The following is a 19,326-nucleotide window of genomic DNA, read 5'->3' as shown; positions in this document are numbered from 1 at the left end:
TTATAGGCAGCTGGTTGTGCCAGTCTGCCAAGTGTCAGAAGGATTTTTATTGGTAATTTTTAATGTTCATGGGCCTTTTCTTCCTTACTTGATTGCAGATTCTTGGAGAAAGTTGACTCTCTTTCATTATGATATTCCATCACTGCAACTGGCAGTGTATTCAGTAGGTATTTCCAGATTTAGGCAGGGTGTCAGGATGTATGTTTACGGCTTGGTGCTACCTGGCTGTAGCAGAGCAGGTCCCTTCATCTTTTGGGGGAACGATTCTTCATCTGTGAAATGAGTAGTTTGGAGCGACCTCCAAAGGCTCTTTTAGCAACCGTCTCTAGGATTCTGGGAGCCTACACAGCTCTCAAAATGTATCCTTATAGTGTATTTTAGCGAAGTCCTTGTATTTCTCTTTTCTGGTGTATAATTATTAAAAAACTCCACTCATGGGACACCACCCTCACCATCCTTCCTCAGCACACAATAGGAAGGGTTTCTTCTTTCACCAGCTTTTGAAAAATTGGCAAAAAGGGAGAAGGGTTGCGGCGGGGAGATGTTGCTACAAGGGCCAGTGGTGAGCACCTCTCATGCTCCTGGTCTTCCTTTGTGCTGCTTTCAGCTGCCATTTCTCAGTATGCAGGCTGGTTGCAAGAAAAGAGTCCTAGGATGAGGGAATGAGCATCACTGATGACCTCTAAAGAGTATAGGACATACCAGAAGTCATGGCAGAGAGAAAGAGAAGGTCATCTGTGGCTCTGGGACCTGGTGGCAAGTTTGAGCAGAATTAGATGATCTAGAAGGGATTTCTGGAATGCAGAAGGCTCTTTCTGGACTGAATGCAGAGGAAAAATAGAATACAGCTAGGAATATTTAGGTTCCCATCCTCTGAGAGCTTGCTCTTGGGGAAGATGGATGTAGATACAATGTCAGTATTGTTCAAGGTCCAAGAAATTAGCTCAAAGGAAAGGGTCGTTAATCCCAACCTAAGGAATGGGAAAGGCTGCCTAGAAGTGCCTGTCTGCATCTTCCCCCATCCCTCCCAAGCCGTGCCTCACCTTTGCTCTGTCCAGGTGTGCAGGCAAGTTTAGAAACTTGTGAGTGTGACACCGACTAGATAGGTTGCGAGGGAGAAGCCAAGAGAGCGCAGCCCGCCCATGTGTACTTTGTACCTTTTTCATTTCTCTTGGTATCAGGCAACCTCACTGTACTTAATCCATAGTGCAGCTGTCACTGAGCTACTGTGGCAATGGCTGCTTCTGCCCCAGAGCCGACTCCAGGCTTGGAGCTAAAGGCCCCAGCTACTGGAGGTCTTAGCACTGCTCCTGTCCCCTCAGTTACCATGTCCACGCAGAGACTTCGGAGCGAGGACTACCGTGACTACAGCTCCACCGACGTGAGCCCGGAGGAGAGTCCGTCCGAAGGCCTGAACAACTTCTCTTCCCCGGGATCCTACGAGCGGTTCGGGGAAAGCAACAGCACAACGTAAGTAGCTGTTCCTGTCTACCCTCCTGGGTGTGGTTCATATTCCTAAATTCTGTATCAGTAACATAATCTCCATTAGAGTTATTTTTGCTCCCCTATTTTATCAATTCCCTACTTTACAGATGAAAGTAAGAGGTAAAGAGATTGAGTGAGTAATGGTGCTGAGATTTGCGCTCCTTGTCTGCCACTCTCTAGTCTGTTTCTTATTCTTTGTTCATTTCACCTGTGTGGTCCCAGAAGGCTGGTGCCGAGTAAGAGCCTGAACATCAGAAAAACTTCTAAAGAGAACATTCTCTTAATTTAGAACCATGAGTTGTCTGTGCTAGAACCTTAAATGCCTCCAAGTCCAATTGGAAGCCTCCTTTGCAAAGTCTCCCTCAGACTTCTGTCCCCATCACCAATCAACTGGGATATTTGGCGGAAGAAGTAGGAAGAGGGAGGAATAACTTCTCCTGCCCTTAAAAGATTCAAGGGGTTGCTAAAGGTGATCTGCTTTGCATGCCCTTGGGAGGGCTTAAGTCTTACTCCTGGAAACTGAATTCCAAGTCTCATCTGGGTGAGTTTGGCCCTCTATGGGCCTCAGTTTTCCAAATGTAAGAGAAAATTGAGGACCCCCCCCCACCATGAAGCTATACCGACTCACCGTTCAAATGAAAAGATTCAAAGGAGGGTTTTCTACTCCACTGAGTTGTCTGGCTCAGTTCTGAAAGTCAGCAGAGCCCCGACATTTTCTCTGGACCCCAGGATTCCATCTTTTGCAGCCCTTCTGTTTATTCCTCAAGCTTTGCCATCACCTGCTCTGTGTTCCCTTGTGGGTTGGGTGTGACTTACTGAGGGATCCATTATGTCCTTGACTCACACTGTCCCACTGTGACTGCCCAAGGAGACCATGGAAGCTTCTCTTGGAGTTCATTACTGGTGAAGCTCCGCCTAGCTGCAATCTCTCCTAGTGCAGGGCATTTTCCCTAGTGAACTCAGAACTAGAGGAGATGGCCGGCCCACATTATAAGCCCCTCTCCACCTCTAGCTGGTTTTCTGCTCATAAAGATTCAGTCTCCATAACTTCTTTCTCCTGTGGCATGCTATTGTAGATTCCCCCATTTGCTTGCAGTGTTAGCTGGTGGAAAATATTGCTTAGACCACAACTGGCAGCAGTGAGGACTGTCTTTCCTCTTTTTTCCCTAACCTTACCTACTTAATTGGCTTCCCCCAGGTGGAAGGAGTGTCAGATGCAGCCAATGACATTTGATAGCTTCCCTTCAGAAGTCACTCTTGTTACTGTGAAATACTTCTTCCAAGCTTGTCTCTCTCTAGTTTCCTTTCCAGTTTTTGCTCCTTGTTCTTAGGCATCAGCTTGTCTATGCAGTGCTTGCCGCATGGGGTCTAGATTTTCATTTTTATTTTTTTCTTTACTTTTTTTTGTCATTATTTTTTTTGGCCGCGAGGCTTGCGGGATCTTAGTTCCCCAGCTAGGGATTGAATCCGGGCTCTGGCAGTGAAAGTGCAGAGTCCTAACCACTGGACTGCCAGGGAATATGGAAAAAGTACATGGAACGAAGTACAAGAAGCAAAGTATATGTACTTCGTTCCATGTACAAAAAGCATGTACACACCAGGCTCTTCTAAGGGTTTAGGGCTCAGTAAAAATCCCTAATCAGGGGTGCAAATAGGAACCCCAGATGCTTCCATGATGATGTGTTTGGTGAGGGTATTTCCTAACACTTGAATGTTATCAAGCTGTCGACTGCTTTGATGACAGCCTCATTTTTTACTCTTTTGGGCAAAGTTTTCTTATTGCCCTATTGAGCTACATTATACTGCTCTTGATCAGGCTTTGATACTTTTTCTCCAGGCTGGCAGGCTGAGAAACCAGTTGACTGAAACTGGTCTTCTGCAGGTTATCTGGAGCAGCCACTTGCAAAGTATGGTCTTCAGACCCTTTAGGGCTCCCAAGACCATTTTAAGAAGCCCACGAAGTCAAAACTGTTTTCATAATAATACTAAGATGTGATTTGTTTTTTCACTTTGTTGACATTTGCACTCATAGTTCAGAAGAAATGATGGGTAAAATTGCTGGCGCCTTAGTGTAAATCAAGGCGGTGGCACCAAATTATGCTTGTCATCATATTTTTCACTGTCACACATATACATATACAAAGAATAAACCGGTTTCACTTAAGCACGTCCTTGATGAAGAAGTCAAGTTACTAATTTTGTTAAATCTTGACCCTTCAGTACAGGTCTTTTAATATTCTGTGTGACAAAATGGAAGGTACACATGCAATACTTCTACTGAACAACTAACGAACTATAGGTCATTCAGACCTGAGTACTTGGCAGACATTTTCTTGAAAATGACAGTAATGAGACCATCACCTCAAGAAAAACAATCAGTAGTATTTGTTGCCCACAATGAAATTTGAGCTTTCAAGCAAAATCAGAAAAAAAAAAACTCGTATCCAGCACTGTGACCTTGACAGCTTCCCTCTACTCAAAGACTTTTCTGATGAGATTAGGGATGATATTAATGAATGTGATTTTTTTTTGATATCGTATAATGAAATGTGCCAGCATTTGGAAGATCCACATAGCTCAGGGAATCAGTATCTTCCCAGATGACCAGAGGGTGATGTTAGAAAATTGTGCGTGGGTAAAAGATCCATCCAAGGAGCAAGATCACCAGTGGGTTTTCATGTAATAGAGGGTGAAAAGGTCAGATTCCACATTACAACTAACTTCTAAGAAACTACATGTGTCGAGTTTTGGTGTAGTATCAAAGAAAAATTATCACAATTGTCGGAAGAGGCTATTAAGATACATTCTAACTACATGTCTGTGTGAGGACAGATTTTCTTCAGGTACTTCCACCAAAACAACATATCACAACAGCTTGAATGCAGAAGTAGTTAGTCCAGCTGTCAAACAAGACATTAAAGGATTTGCAAAGAAGTAAAATAGTGTCCTTCTTCTCACATTATACTTTTTGGAAAATAGAGTTACTTTTTGTTAAAAATTGGTTATTAACGTGTAATAGGTTTATTGTTATTTAAAATTAATAAATGTTTTAACATTTCTTGGTGTAATTTATAATATAATATATGTCAGCAGACATAATCCATAGAAGCAAAAACTGTTTGGGATCCTCAATAATTTATAAGTGTATAAAGGGGACCTAAGACCAAACAAGTATAAGAACAGATTTGGAGCGTAAAGAGACGACAGAGATTTGTGAGGCTTATTTCTCCCTCCCACCCCCTGCAGTTAAGACTCTGCAGTCCATGGAGTTGATTTTGTGATAGGTCATATGGGTTTGGGTAATCCCAGCTCATGGCCATTGATTAAAAAGCATGATTTTGGTCAATTGCCTGGAATCCTGCTGTTTCAGAGCTGAAGTATGCTGTTCTGGTCCAGTCCCCTCACTCTACAGATGAGAAAACAGTCCCAGAGAAGGGAAGGGAATTGCCATATGGAGTTAATGGCAGAGCCAGGGCTGGAGGGACCTGATCTCCCATGAAACTCAGCTCAGAGGCGTTTTGGGGAGGCCCCTGGTAGGCAGGTGGTTTTGATACAGTGCTTATCTTTGCCCTTAAGTGGATTAAACATTTGCCAAGATAGAAATTTGCTTAGTCCATCATCCTGCACTTAATCTCCTGGTCACTGGCCACTGATAATGAATGAGTCACCCCTGGACCCTTACAGTCCTTTAGTTTAATCCAGGAGAGCACTTGCCTCTTCTCATTCAGACTTGAAGCAGTTTTCTTCATCTTGCCTGAGAAGCTTGGGAGACAGTAGAAAGGTCAAGAGATTTTCTTCCTGGAGGTAGAGGGAGAAAGGTTACCGAAAGTAAAATTCCTTTCCAGAGAGTGTAGATGGGTCTTACTTGTTACCGTCTTTACAAGGTAACACATGATTTGCTTTCAGTTTCTACTGAATTGCAGATTTGAAGAAATATGTGAAAGCATCATTCAGGAGGTATTTAGGTTATTTGCGCAGAAGAATTTCCAGACGGTGCCAGGGGCCAAATCCTGATTAAGTCTGTGGTACCATGTTTGATCTTTTCCGTATCCTGCTGGAGTAACAGAGGATGGAAAATGCTAAAGATGAGGCCACTGACGTCAGTCCTTTGAGGAGCTCCCATTCCGTATGGAATGCCCATCCTCACCCAACCTGAGCGGCCACAGAGCTGATGCGCTCCTCTGTGTTGGTGCTCATGCCTGTGTCTGGGCGCGTGTTCCCAGGCTCTTCTTCCCTGTTGGCACACACACAGAGCCCTGCATAGGGCCCAGCTGGGCTCAGCCCAGGTCTCTGCACGCTACAAACCCTCACCTCCCTGCCCCTCCCTGGGCATTGTTCCTGGGCTCTTCCTAGGACAGGGATCTTTCTACCTTGGGTGGTTGTTAATGTGTCTGCCTTATCTCCTTGGAGACTTTTATTCGTTTCTAGAGACTGAGGTCCATATCTGGTTCATGATAATTTCCACCATTGCATTAACACAATGTTTTACACATTATAGATGGTATTTGTTGAGTGAAAAAATAATGAGGACACTTGAGAGACTTTACAGTCGCAGCTTCAGGCGGACAGTTTGTACAACAGATGAGGGAAAACTGTGTCCTCAAGGCAGAAGGATAAACTAGGTGACTGTGTGAAGAGGGCTTCTCCAATCTTAGGCATTTGACTTTTTTTTTTTTAATAAAAAGTACACCAGGGACTGCAGACCCCTACTGTCCCTCTGATCTAATCTCCAAGAGAGGTGGACTTTTCAGATGCTTCAGGGAACAGAGTTTATAGCCCAATGACTAAGAGAGTGGGCTCAGGGGCTAGACAGCCTGGGTTTGAATCTAGGCTCACACTCAAGGTACATGGCCTTGAGCAAGTTGCTCCCTCATGCATAAGGTGAAGTTAATACCTACCTCATAGGGTTGTTCTGGAAATTGAATGAGATAACTCATGAAGGCACTTAGCACAGTGCTAAGTGCTCAGTAAATGCTAGCTCTCATTATTGTTAACATGCCCTTGTCTGCCTTCTTCCCACTTCAGATGGTTCCAGACCCTGATCCACCTATTAAAATGCAACATTGGCACAGGACTCCTGGGGCTGCCTCTGGCCATGAAAAATGCAGGCATCTTGGTAAGGGTCTGTGTCGGTGCAAGGAAGTATTGTGACAAATTTTAGGAGACAGTGTTTTTTTTTTTTTTTTTTAATTTACTTCATGGAAAACATTTTAAAATGGGAATATTTTCTTTTTCAAATTCAGTTGAGAAAAAGCAAAGTTCAGGTGTTCATTCATCTAAAGATATTTATTGAGGATCTTCTGTGTGCCGGGCACTGTTCTAGACTCTTAGAATATTATCAGTGAATAAAAACAGACAACGATTCCTTCCCTCATGGAGCTTACTTTGAGGCAAGGAGGAGGTACTTGAAAAGTTTCTGGCAGTTTCTATCAATAATATTAGCTAATGAGTTAGTAACAGAAGTCTGTCCATTTTCTACACAGTCCTTCCATGCCCTACCCTTAGATGGCCAACTCTGAGAATCTTATTTTTGTCTTTCATGATTCTCCCCCTATAGGCTGCCTGTCCAAAGCCGTTCTGGTTTCTTTTAAAGCTGGAGAAGCTCAGAGACGGGGATTGTCCTCCACTAAGGACGGTCTTGTGGCATTGCTCTAGAGAGAACTCTCCCCCTTCCACCACCCCTTAGCCTGTCTCTTCTTCCCAGACAGTCCCAGGAGCCTTCTATTCTGCTGATTGGCAACAGTCTCGGAATAGCCTTATCTTGTGTCATTCTCCTCCTGGAGATTAATTCTCTAGAAGACCTGCTGAGGTTCAGATAGTGCCCGTCCTAACTCAGCTCATCTCTGCGAGCACATTTGTCTCTCGAAAGCTCTGCCGGAAGTTCTGTCATTGGAAGGTTCCCTAGTAAAGTTTTGATCATTTGCAAATCCAATTCTAATTCTGTCTGCTTGTCTCTCCCCCTCTTACCCACAATACCTGTCTGCAGATGGGTCCCATCAGCCTGCTGGTGATAGGGCTCGTGGCTGTGCACTGCATGGGTATCCTGGTGAAGTGCGCTCACCACTTCTGCCACAGGTGAGAGCACTTCTCGAGTGACAGATTGTCCTTTGGGGTTCCGTTGCCAACACTGAAAGTGATCACTTAACACAGATCACTCTGGACTCTGTGCCGGCTGAAGGTGGCTGCTAGTCATCACCACACTGCCTTTCCCTGGCGATTTTTGTGTTCTTTTTTAGCTTGTTGTCATCTGTCGCACTTACTTATATCCAGTGGACAGAGACCACATTCTGGTTTTACATGCTTTGTAATATTTACCCCACTGAAAAGGTTTACCAGATGGTTGTTAATTATAAGGGAAGTAACCGTCCCATTGACATAAGACTTCTGCTCCTTGAAAGCATCAGACCCAGGACTCAGTGGTATGTCTAGGGTGGCTGATGGGGAACCGGCCCAGGTCTCCGTGAGCTATGTTTGTTCTGTCGTTGTCGTTGTCTGACCCCTGCACTCTGCCCTTCCTCTCCCTCCCCTCCTCCCAGACTGAACAAGCCCTTTGTGGACTATGGGGATACGGTGATGTACGGCCTGGAAGCCAGCCCCATCTCCTGGCTCCGGAACAACGCCCACTGGGGAAGGTAATGGGTTTCCTTTTTCTTTGCGGCTGTGGCCGCCCGGTGTGGAGGCCTTCAGATAGGGAGGTGAGGTGTGGGAGACAGTGCAGCTCATGGGAAGAACATTGCTTGGGTCTGCGGACTTGAGTTCTAGCTTAGCTCTGCCAGTGGTCATTTGTGTGACCCTGGGCTATGTGACCCCTCCCTTCCCTGGGCCTCAGTTTCCTCATTGGTAAAACTTGGGGCCTGGCCTGAGAGATATTGAAGGGCTCTCCCAGCTTTGACAGCCTGTGACCAGTGATTATATTTCATCCCCTTGTTTGGTCAACAGATATATTTAAGCACACTCTTATAAGTGGTACAAAACAATTTTAGGTATAGGGAGGAGGGTTTCCCTGAGGGATATTATGTAGTCCTGGCCCTCCAATGGACGGAGAAAGATGCATGGGAATCTTGAGAACAAGAGATCAGGAATAGGATATACCAGTAGAGAGAGTCATGAGCTAGAAATACACCGCAGGAGCCCTGAGAGGGAGGAGCCCTAAAGACGCTCTTGTCCGCCGTGGCAGATGAGAAGCGCACATGATAGGAGCTTTCAGGGCAGGGCACTGGGCGGGAGGAGGAAGGCTTCAAGGAGGAGGTGAGGTGAACCAGAACAAATGGGTTTGTTAGGGAAAGAGACGTTTCAGGAGCTGGGTTGGGAGGTGTTTGGAAGTTTCTCCTTATGGTAACTTTTCAGATGCCTGGAGAGAAATATTCTACTGTTTGTTTCCTATTTGAGGAAACGGTACATGTAGATGTAGAAAATTGATAACATCGAGGGCTGAATCCTTTTTTTTAAAAAAAATTGAATCACATTAAAGTTATGTTCTCCAGAAAAACTCCTTGTTGTGGTCATAGGGAGACTTTTACCTTCACACATAGTCAGCTTCTTCCTGTGATGCAGGATTATGTAATTCTTTCAGCAAAGTCGTTTTCTGTGCCTGGGAGAAGCCAGATTGCCAAGTGACCACTGTTGGTTGGTTGGTTGTTAGTTGACTCTTTCTTCTCCTCTCTTCTTCTCTCCTCTTCCTTTCTTCATCTCTGTTTTTTCCTCTCTCCTCCTCCTCTCTTTCCCTCTGGCCCCATACCTTCCCCCTCCTTCCTTACTCCCTCCCTCCCTTCCTTCCTGTAATAAAATTAACGTGTGCTTGTGGTTAAAAAAAAAAAAATTTTTTTTTGGAACAAGTTAAGAGAACATAAAGTGAAGAGTAAAAGTATATCCCGGTCACAGTTGCATGGGTTTTATTTTGGAATTTTCTGAATATATACAAACATACACACATTCTTAACATTTTTTACACTAATTACCATACTATGCATGCTGATTGGAAACTTGTTTTGTTTTGTTTTTTTCCCTTAAAGGTCTTAGACATTTCTTTATCAGCACATGTAGATTTAACATATTCTTTTTATCTGCTGTATTCTGTTTCATCTCATAATGGCCTATAATTTAATCATTTTCCTTTTGATGACCCCTTAGGTTGTTACCAGCTGTTGTTGTAACAGTGCTTCAACCAGCAGCCTCTTTTGGTACATCAATTTCTGTGTCCTTATGTGAGAGTTGGTTCGTTGATCCAAGTTATAGAAAGAGATCCGTGAAGGGGTCCACTTCTTGGGCTTTTATGCTGAGGGTTCCCTGTAGCTTTAGGACAAACAGTGTGAGAGGGGATAGGCGGGCCATGGGAAGGGGGTAGCCAAGGGGCTGGGTAGTGGTCCTGGTGTATGTGCTCCGCCCTGGGCAGTGCAGTCTCAGGACTGTCTCGAGTCTGCCTGACCGCGTGCAGCATTCCTGACACGAAGCCAGGAAGGGGACCTCGGGAACCACACAGATAGCACCTTCTTCACCTTCCTCCAAGGCTCTAGACCAGTGGCATGTGGCACATTTTCTCCTCTTTCCTGGGCAACACTCATCCTTGTCACCTGATGGGAAGGGTCTGTGATGACTTGGGAATAAGTGCTGTTCAAACACCTGTCTCTCTGGCAGTCTTGCTTGCTATCATTACGATCTTTGTCTTCCTTCCTTCCCCACCTGCAGGCACACTGTGGACTTCTTCCTAATCGTCACGCAGCTGGGATTCTGCTGTGTCTATTTTGTCTTTCTGGCTGACAACTTCAAACAGGTAAGCCCTGGTAAAAAGAGAGACTGGCAAGAGATGAGTGGACTTTCTGTTTAGGGTCTCTTCCAAGCCAGTTTTGTTCAACACAAGAATTGAGATCTTAACACTTTATGTAGAACAGTGTCAGTGTCGTTTGATTTTATCTAAAGACCCAGGGCACGGGACTTCCCTGGCAGTCCAGCAGTTAAGACTCAGCAGTTCCACTACAGGGGGCACAGGTTCGATCCCTGCTCAGGGAACTAAGATCCTGCATGCTGCGCAGCGTGGCAAAAAATAAATAAATAATAAATAAATAAATGAAAATTAAAAGAAAAAAAAACTTTATAGAGACCCAGGGCATCGAGAAACCTCAAGATGTCATGCTGTCCTCCTGTCTTTAGGTAAGATGTGATCAAACCCAGCTCAGACATTCATGTGGCTAACAATCATGAAGATCTCCAAAGGCAGTTCACCGACCACTAACTTTCTATGTGGCCTTCTTCACACACTGAGCCTTTAGCCAAGAACCCCTTCCGGTGGGAGGGCCACTGGCCTTTGTCATTTGAGAGGCTTTCTCTGCTGCTTTTCTTCCCCTCATTCTAGGTGATAGAAGCAGCCAATGGGACCACCACCAACTGCCGCAACAACGAGACGGTGATCCTGACGCCCACCATGGACTCGAGACTCTACATGCTCGCCTTCCTGCCCTTCCTGGTGCTTCTGGTGTTCGTCAGAAACCTCCGAGCCCTGTCCATCTTCTCCCTGTTGGCCAACATCACCATGGTGGTCAGCCTGGTTATGATCTACCAGTTCATTGTTCAGGTATGACCCCAGGCTCCCCGCTCCACCTATTAAATAATCAGAGAAACAAAGAAAGTGGGTAAGTGGAACATAAATAGGGGTTTGTTACTTATGAGCAGTGTACTTAGTTAGGTTAGGGCTTCTCAGCATGGGCACTGTTGACGTTTGGGCCGGATAACCCTTTGTTGTGGGGCTGTTCTGTGCATCGCAGGATGTTTAGCAGCATCCTGGTCTCCACCCACTAGGTGCCAGTAGCAACCGCTCCCCAAGTTACGACAACCAAAAGTGTCTCCAGATGTTGCCAAATGTCCCCAGGGGGGCAAAATTACCCCCACTGAGGTCACTGGTTTAGACTTTTACCCAGTTAGATAATTAAGACATAATCATTATATAAGATTGGAAAAGAGAGAAAAATATTAAGATGATTCTTATATTAACTTATAACATTTATATTCTTATATTAAATAATATAAGAATCATCTTATTATATAATATATTGTAATAAGGAATACTATATTATTATTTTACCACTCCAGTTTTTTTTTTTTTTTGCGGTACGTGGGCCTCTCACTGTTGTGGCCTCTCCCGTTGCGGAGCACACGCTCCGGACGCGCAGGCTCAGCGGCCATGGCTCACGAGCCCAGCCGCTCCGCAGCATGTGGGGTCTTCCCAGACCGGGGCACGAACCCGCATCCCCTGCATCGGCAGGCGGACTCTCAACCACTGTGCCACCAGGGAAGCCCTACCACTCCAGTTTTATATTTATTCAAATAGTAAATAATTCCTTACCACTCCAGTTTTATATTTATTTGTCAGAATTGTAAATCCGGTGATTATTCCACCTCACATAGCCCATGTGGGCAGGTCTGTGGGGAGGTGCAGGAGAGGACATCTGTATATAGATGGGTAGAAGATCAGGCTGAGGAAAATGTGCCCTTAAACACTGGTTGATTATAGACATTTGCCAAGACTTGAGAAAAGGAAAAAAATGAAAGCATGTGAATAAAAGAATAACTTTAAAAAAAAGGTATGTACATTTAATTCCCCAAATAACTCATCAATACATACTTATGAAAATACAGACAACACAAGTACCTTTTGAACACTCCGTCTCCACCCTGAGTCTCCTCCACTCTGGGACCCTCTGTGTGTGTTTCTAGGTCCTGCAAATGCATTTACACACTGTATTCCTATGTAGAGAAATATATAAAGCAAAAATTGGTTTTGTGGGGTTTTTTAACATAATTAAAAAATTATTATATGTAGTGTTCATCTGCTTTGCTTTTTTTCTTTGACAATGTCTCAGAAAGCCTTCCATGCTGATATACCTGTTTATCTCATTCTTTTTAATTGCTAAATAGTATCTCAGAGAATAGACGTGTTGTAGTTTCATAGCCTGTCAAGTCATGTATCATCTGTAGTGTCATTTAGTATTATGACAGTGAATATTCGTATGCCTTCCTTTTTGTGGACATGTATAAATACTTCTCCAAGATAAGCATCTAGAGGTGCTAGAGACGCAATTGCTAGACAGTGTGCACTGTAGAATTTTTTATATTGCCAAGTTGCTTTTTCCAAAAGCTATTTACCAATTTCACATTGACTCCCTTCCACAGTTTGTAAGCAACCCCTTCTAGCCACACTGTATCAATCTTTTAAATTTGGCTCAGTCTGACAGGTGAACATTACCTCATTTTCACAGTCTGCTTAACAGTGACCTGGTTACCCCCTGATGAGGTTTCTAGGAGAACAGTGGGTCGTAAAATACAAGGACTTCCTGTACTGAGGAAATGACATAATGAATTTACACCAACAGTGTAGTCAGTGAGCATTCACTGGTATTTCCTTCTCCCAGTAAGTCAGGTGGATGGCAGATATGGACTCTTCTCCTGCAGAACTATTTTCTTTTTTTTTTTTTGAATACAAATTTTTTATTCTGGGTGCTTTTTACCATTTCAAACATCATAAATAGCAAAAGACAAACAAACAACAAAAAAAACATATTGCAAAAACAATACATATAATAATCATGTAAGTATATGTCTTCATTATATATATTTTATTCATAATTTTGTTTATAGCTTTATTTTAGTATCTTTTATGGTTCTAGTAATGTAAGTGATATCCTTTATAAAAAGCCTTGCAGTATTCTTTTTTTATTTTATTTTATTTTATTTTTTTGTGGTACGCGGGCCTCTCACTGTTGTGGCCTCTCCCGTTGCGGAGCACAGGCTCCGGATGCGCAAGGCTCAGCGGCCATGGCTCACGGACCCAGCCACTCCGCGGCATGTGGGATCTTCCCAGACCGGGACACGAACCCGTGTCCCCTGCATCGGCAGGCGGACTCTCAACCACTGCGCCACCAGGGAAGCCCAGCCTTGCAGTATTCTTACTAGCAGTCAAGGTGCAAGAATGCCAAATCAAACTAGCCAAGCATCTAAGCAGAACTATTTTCTAATGCATAAAATAGACAGCTGTCCATGTCCCATTTTTTTATGGGACTGGAAAGAGGACCTGTGAACACATGAATGACAGTTTCCAGAGAGTTTCTTTCCCTATCTGGCCAATTAAGTTAAAACAAGCAAGGGTAAATAAATGTATGATTTAACTTTGTAATTAGAGATCTCAGTCAGTGCCTAGGACACACTGCGGTGAACGCTAAAGACAAAAACGGGTGATGCCAGCTCACGTAGACACTGCATTTAATTTCAAACCACTGCAGGTTGTTGGACTGTGATTGTTGCTGTGATCCGAGGGCTGGGATGGGAATATGGGTTCCATAGTCCCCCCGTGAAAGTAGTGTCCATCCAGGGCATTGTCTGTGCCTCGTACAACCTGCGCTTCTGGATGAGGCAGCCCTGCTGACTTCCCGAGAGCGATTCTGAGCCTGTCTCTGGGCTCAGCCAGGAGGTGGGTTGTGATCTGATAGTGCTATCTGCCCGGATCTGGCTGTGTGTCCAGGAGCTTCATTTTGATGTGGTACACAGCTAAAGATGTCCCTCTGGGTTGTTTTTGTTGTTGCTGTTAGTTCTGTCCCATCTTGGCATTTTGCCCTCTTTACCTTGATATTTCCTCCTGCTGTCCAAAGTTCCTGAATTTTCACCTAAACCCGAGCCTGTACATGACCGGTGCTCTTGCGCCTCAGGCTCATGCCATTGTAGGAAGTCGCCTGATGCCTTCCACCTGAGCAGCTGTCTTCATCATGTTCATGACAAATGGCACAGTTCTAAGCAGAGTGCCTTGCCCACAAGGGCTCCTAATAAATCCAATAAATGTGTTATCACTGCATATCCTTAATTCTTTTTTTTTGGCCGCATCTCACAGCTTGTGGGATCTTAGGTCCCCTGACCAGGGACTGAACCCGGGCCATGGCAGTGAGAGCTCGGAGTCCTAACCACTGGCCTGCCAGGGATATCCTTGATTCTGATATGTATTTTTTCACAGTTAATAACGTTTCCAAAATTGGAGTACATCTGACAATCCTTATGTACATTTAACAGCATTTTTTCAAAAAGCTGTTACAATTACATAATGTGGTACAAATGAGGAGATAATATGTTGCAAGTGAGCCGATTTTAATTTGTACATTTCTTTGTAAATGAAAGTTTTTCCCCAAGTTTAATTCGTTGGAGTGTAAGGCAGTAGCAGTCATTATATATGTAGAATTATAAATTCCTTCTGCTGGTCTCATTCACACCAGTATCCCCAGACATGTATTTTGAAATTCCCCCTCTGATATCTCAGCCCGATCTGATATATGACTCTGGGCAGTAGTCATCCATTAACCAACAGATCCACTAACCTCCTGTTTTCAGGAACTTCAGTTACACTGTGACTCAGGGATAATTACAGGGTGATCTCCCCCTCATATTTCATCAAAGAACAAAAATATTTACGAGTCTTGTCTTCATTCTAGGAACTGAAGTGCTTTTTTATTTTTTGGCTGCGTTGGGTCTTCATTGCTGCGTGCAGGCTTTCTCTAGTTGTGGCAAGCAAGGGCTACTCTTCTTTGCGGTGTGCGGGCTTCTCATTGCGGTGGCTTCTCTTGTTGCGGAGCACAGGCTCTAGGTGCACGGGCTTCAGTAGTTGCAGCACGCAGGCTAAGTTGTTGTAGCACGCAGACCCTAGAGCGTGCAGGCTTCAGTAGTTGCGGCACATGGGCTCTAGGGCAGGCAGGCTTCAGTAGTTGTGGAGCACAGGCTCTGTAGAGCACAGGCTCAGTAGGTGTGGCACACGGGCTTAATTGCTCCGCGGCATGTGGGATCTTCCTGGACGAGGGATCGAACCTGTGTCCCCTGGCAGGTGAACTCTCAACCACTGCGCCACCAGGGAAGTCCCTGAAGTGCTTCTTATGAGAGATCTAACTGATTTCTTAGCAGGGGCTCAGAAAAAAAAAAAAAGAAAGCATTTAAAAGATCCTTTTTATCTTAGGAAGACTATAATATAATTGCTTTGAAATCTTTCAAAGAGAAGCCTATTACAGAGAGGAATAGTAGATCTCTTTTTGCTCTCTGATATTATTCCATCACACTGTTAGGACATGCCCCATATCTCTCTAGAGACCTCTTTAGTGAAATCAGTTTTAAAAGATTGTAAAAGGCAGTTTTAAAGTCATTTTTTAATCTAAAGGCCAAATTCTGAAAGGATGGCAGCTTCTGTCTCCTCTGAGTCCTGCTCCTTTGATACTGTCCATCACTGAGGACTCTTGCCCATTGGTCAGCCAGGTGGGTACATACTTACATTGTACCTGCAGTTATCAAGTGCCTTGGTTTTTATTTGCCTTCTTTTTTTTTTTTTTTTTTTTTTTTTTTTTTTTTTTTTTTGCGGTACACGGGCCTCTCACTGTTGTGGCCTCTCCCGTTGCGGAGCACAGGCTCCAGACATGCAGGCTCAGCGGCCATGGCTCACGGGCCCAGCCTCTTCGTGGCACGTGGGATCTTCCCGGACTGGGGCACGAACCCGCGTCCCCTTCATCGGCAGGCGGACTCTCAACCACTGCACCACCCGGGAAGCCCCTTGCCTTCTTTTTAAAATGCTTTTTTTGCTATTTTTTTCCCCATATGTGCCGATACACCTGTTGTGTGCCTATCAAAAATATTTTCCAAGTGTTGATTTACAGAATTTTTGAAAAAAGAGAGAAAGAGAAGTAGAGAAAAAAAGAGAAAGTGTTCATCTAAAAATCTACCACCTTTCCCTCCAGCTTTATCTGTGTGGAGTGTTTATGTAGTTATATCATGGTGAATATATAAATTTTAAAAATATTTTTCTCATTACTATTTCATAAGCAGTTTTCATGTACTACTTAGTTATCCCACTCTTTACTTTTTAAATAGTGCATAATATTCTGGGGTTTATTGGATGTGCAGTAAACTAACTGTTCAGATGTTTGGGAGCATTTAGGTTGTTATCACTTACTGTTAAAAAGCCTTACTCGGGGCTTCCCTGGTGGCGCAGTGGTTGAGAGTCCGCCTGCCGATGCAGGGGACACGGGTTCGTGCCCCGGTCCGGGAAGATCCCACATGCCGCGGAGCGGCTGGGCCTGTGAGCCATGGCCTCTGAGCCTGGGCATCCGGAGCCCGTGCTCTGCAATGGGAGAGGCCACAGCAGTGAAAGGTCCGCGTACCAAAAAAAAAAAAGCCTTGCTCAACTTTTTTCATATTTTCATCATTTTTTTTTCTACTTAGATTATATTTCTGGGGATGGGATTACCTACTGAAAGAACATGATTCTTTTTATGCAGTCTCTAACATTTGAGGTTTTTTTTTTATAATAAATTAATTTTTTTAGTTTTGGCTGCGTTGGGTCTTTGTTGCTGTGTGTGGGCTTTCTCTAGTTGCGGCAAGCAAGGGCTACTCTTCGTTGTGGTGTGCGGGCTTCTCATCGCAGTGGCTTCTCTTGCTGCGGAGCACGGACTCTAGAGCGCAGGCTCAGTAGTTGTGGCGCACGGGTTTAGTTGCTTGTGGCATGTGATATCTTCCCGGACCAGGGATTGAACCCACGCCCGCTGTGTTGGCAGGCGGATTCTTAACCACTGCGCCACCAGGGAAGTCCCAACATTTGAGTTTTTAATGGTACTTTGGGCTAGTCTTTCCCCAAAGCAAGTAGGGTTTTCTCAGCTTGATGGAAAAAAAAAAAAAGAAAGGCTATAAATGACCCCAAATCATCTGTCCCAAACTTAGGAAAGGTTTGACCTGTCTGATGCTGGGGTTGAAATCATGAATCTCCATATAGCCTTTGCTCTGTTTTATTTTCTCTCTTTCAGGGTATCCCAGACCCCAGATTCCTCCCCTTGGTGGCATCCTGGCGGACCTACCCTCTGTTCTTTGGCACGGCCATTTTTGCATTTGAAGGCATCGGGATGGTAAGAGTTGCACTGTGATTCTCTGGTGCCCTCAGTGTCCTTGAGGTCTGCTTTAAGGAATGCTGAGGAAATGCTATTAGAAATTATCTTCTGAGTCTTATTGGCCAGTTAATGGACAGCGTTTCAAAGACTCCACTGAAGTTTCCCAGCTCCAGCTTTTGGAAGTAAGTTGTATGTAATTTGAGAATGTTTCCCTTCAAGCCCTCTCTGTTGCACACTCATCTCCTGTGTGTGCAGTAAGCAGCAGTGCAGGGCAATTCTGAACACAGGGTCTAGATTCAGACTGACTTGGGGTGAGTCCTGGCTCTGCCAGAGAGTAGCTGTGTAACCTTGTGCAAGGACTCGCCTTCTCAGAGCCTTCATTGTTTGCTTCTGAAAAGTGGGCTTAATGTTTAGTAGTTGTTAAGATTAAATGAGATATGTGTAAAGTGCTTTGTATGGTCCCTGACATATGGTGAGCATTAAGTACTTTTTCTTTTCATTAATAATACTATTGATTTTATTGTTAAATCAATAAACATAACGAATGAATTCTCTGCCCTGGAACACTGTTGAGCTGTATTTTCCTTGTATAAATGAGTAGCCTTTACTCCCAGCTCAGCTTCCCCGTGTTGGTGCTGTGATTTCACCAAATTCTTCTCCTAAAGGGAGGAATCTGTCACTCAGGTGTACCTATTTTGGTTTTTATTTGTGTTTTTCATAATAAAGGTCCAGAATTCTCTGAAGAAAGTTATTAGCTCTGCTGGCCTAGGGCTTAGGAAATGGGAAGACACTTCTTTCATGGAATATCTTTTTGTCCCCATTTGATTGTCCTGTCACCTTATACACTTTTAAGAAAACCTAGAAGCTGGACATTTTTTGTCACAATTTGAGGAATTGCCCAGGTGGTGTCCATGGAACGTGAGGCTCTAACAACATGGGGGAGGCTTTTCGAGTGATTGTGTGTACGTGGTTGTCCTGAGGTTTTGAACCTTTCCCTGTGCTTGCTCTTGGGGCTTCCCATTGCCCAAGAAGAATGTCTCATTTTTTAAAAAAATTTTTTAATAAATTTATTTATTTATTTTATTTTTGCGTTGGGTCTTCGTTGCTGTGTGTGGGCTTTCTCTAGTTGCGGCAAGCAGGGGCTACTGTTCGTTGCGGTGCGCGGGTTTCTCACTGCGGTGACTTCTCTTGTTGCGGAGCACGGACTCTAGGTGCATGGGCTTCAGTAGTTGTGGCTCGCGGGCTCTAGAGAGCGGACTCAGTAGTTGTGGCTTGCGGGCTCTAGAGCGCGGGCTCAGTAGTGTGGCTCGTGGGCTTAGTTGTTCCGTGGCATGTGGGATCTTCTCAGACCAGGGCTCGAACCCATTTCCCCTGCATTGGCAGGCAGATTCTTAACCCCTGCACCACCAGGGAAGCCCCAGAATGTCTCATCTTGATTCACAGACATATATGGTTTCCCTGCTGCTGGGGCAGAGGCCTGAAGGGGCCTGTATTATAGCAGGAGAAAGAGGTCCCAAGCACTCGGGACTGGAAAGAAGAGGCTGAGTGAGTGCAGAAAGAAGCCCAGGTTTCTTTAGGAATGTTGTACTGCATTTGTCAGTTTCCCCTAACAGCACAGGGCAGAAATTGCTCTTTGCTTCATTTCATTAGCTGAGACTTGGATACGGAGTGATTCTGTAATCATCATTATCTGTTACTTCAAGATTTGTCCATGTTTTCTCTTTTTACAATAGAGACACTGCTGTTTTGACTCTTAGTTTGGATCTGAGTGCTGTTGGGCATGACCGGTAAGAGCAGTGGACTCACTGGGGCTTCCCGTGCTCTCTCTGTTTCTGCACCATTTGGCCTGGGCTGGCCGGGCTGGAGGAGATGGGCACCCTGCCCTCTGGCTCCTGAGACTCTCCACAGAAAGAAACTGAAGGAAAGCTTAGAAACTGTTTCTCATTGGATG

At 44.5% G+C, this 19,326-nt stretch overlaps 1 protein-coding gene across 1 annotated transcript in view; it reads left to right on the top strand.

Moving 5' to 3' along the window:
- Positions 1 to 1,234: 1,234 nt before the first annotated feature.
- LOC307052780 (proton-coupled amino acid transporter 1) overlaps positions 1,235 to 19,326 on the top strand; it is a gene marked incomplete at both ends in the record, with an annotated part of 41,989 nt that continues 23,897 nt past the window's right edge. Inside the window, 7 exons of the mRNA XM_079703905.1 lie at positions 1,235 to 1,470; positions 6,511 to 6,601; positions 7,472 to 7,560; positions 8,022 to 8,117; positions 10,171 to 10,255; positions 10,835 to 11,053; positions 17,295 to 17,393. Of these exons, the coding sequence (XP_079560031.1) occupies positions 1,235 to 1,470; positions 6,511 to 6,601; positions 7,472 to 7,560; positions 8,022 to 8,117; positions 10,171 to 10,255; positions 10,835 to 11,053; positions 17,295 to 17,393 (915 nt within the window). The remainder of the gene's footprint in view (positions 1,471 to 6,510; positions 6,602 to 7,471; positions 7,561 to 8,021; positions 8,118 to 10,170; positions 10,256 to 10,834; positions 11,054 to 17,294; positions 17,394 to 19,326) is intronic.

Source organism: Hyperoodon ampullatus, assembly GCF_949752795.1.
Source record: "Hyperoodon ampullatus genome assembly, chromosome: 4".
Lineage (NCBI taxonomy): Eukaryota > Metazoa > Chordata > Mammalia > Artiodactyla > Ziphiidae > Hyperoodon > Hyperoodon ampullatus.
Note: the sequence above shows the minus strand (reverse complement) of the source record. Positions and strands in the feature narration are given on the sequence as shown.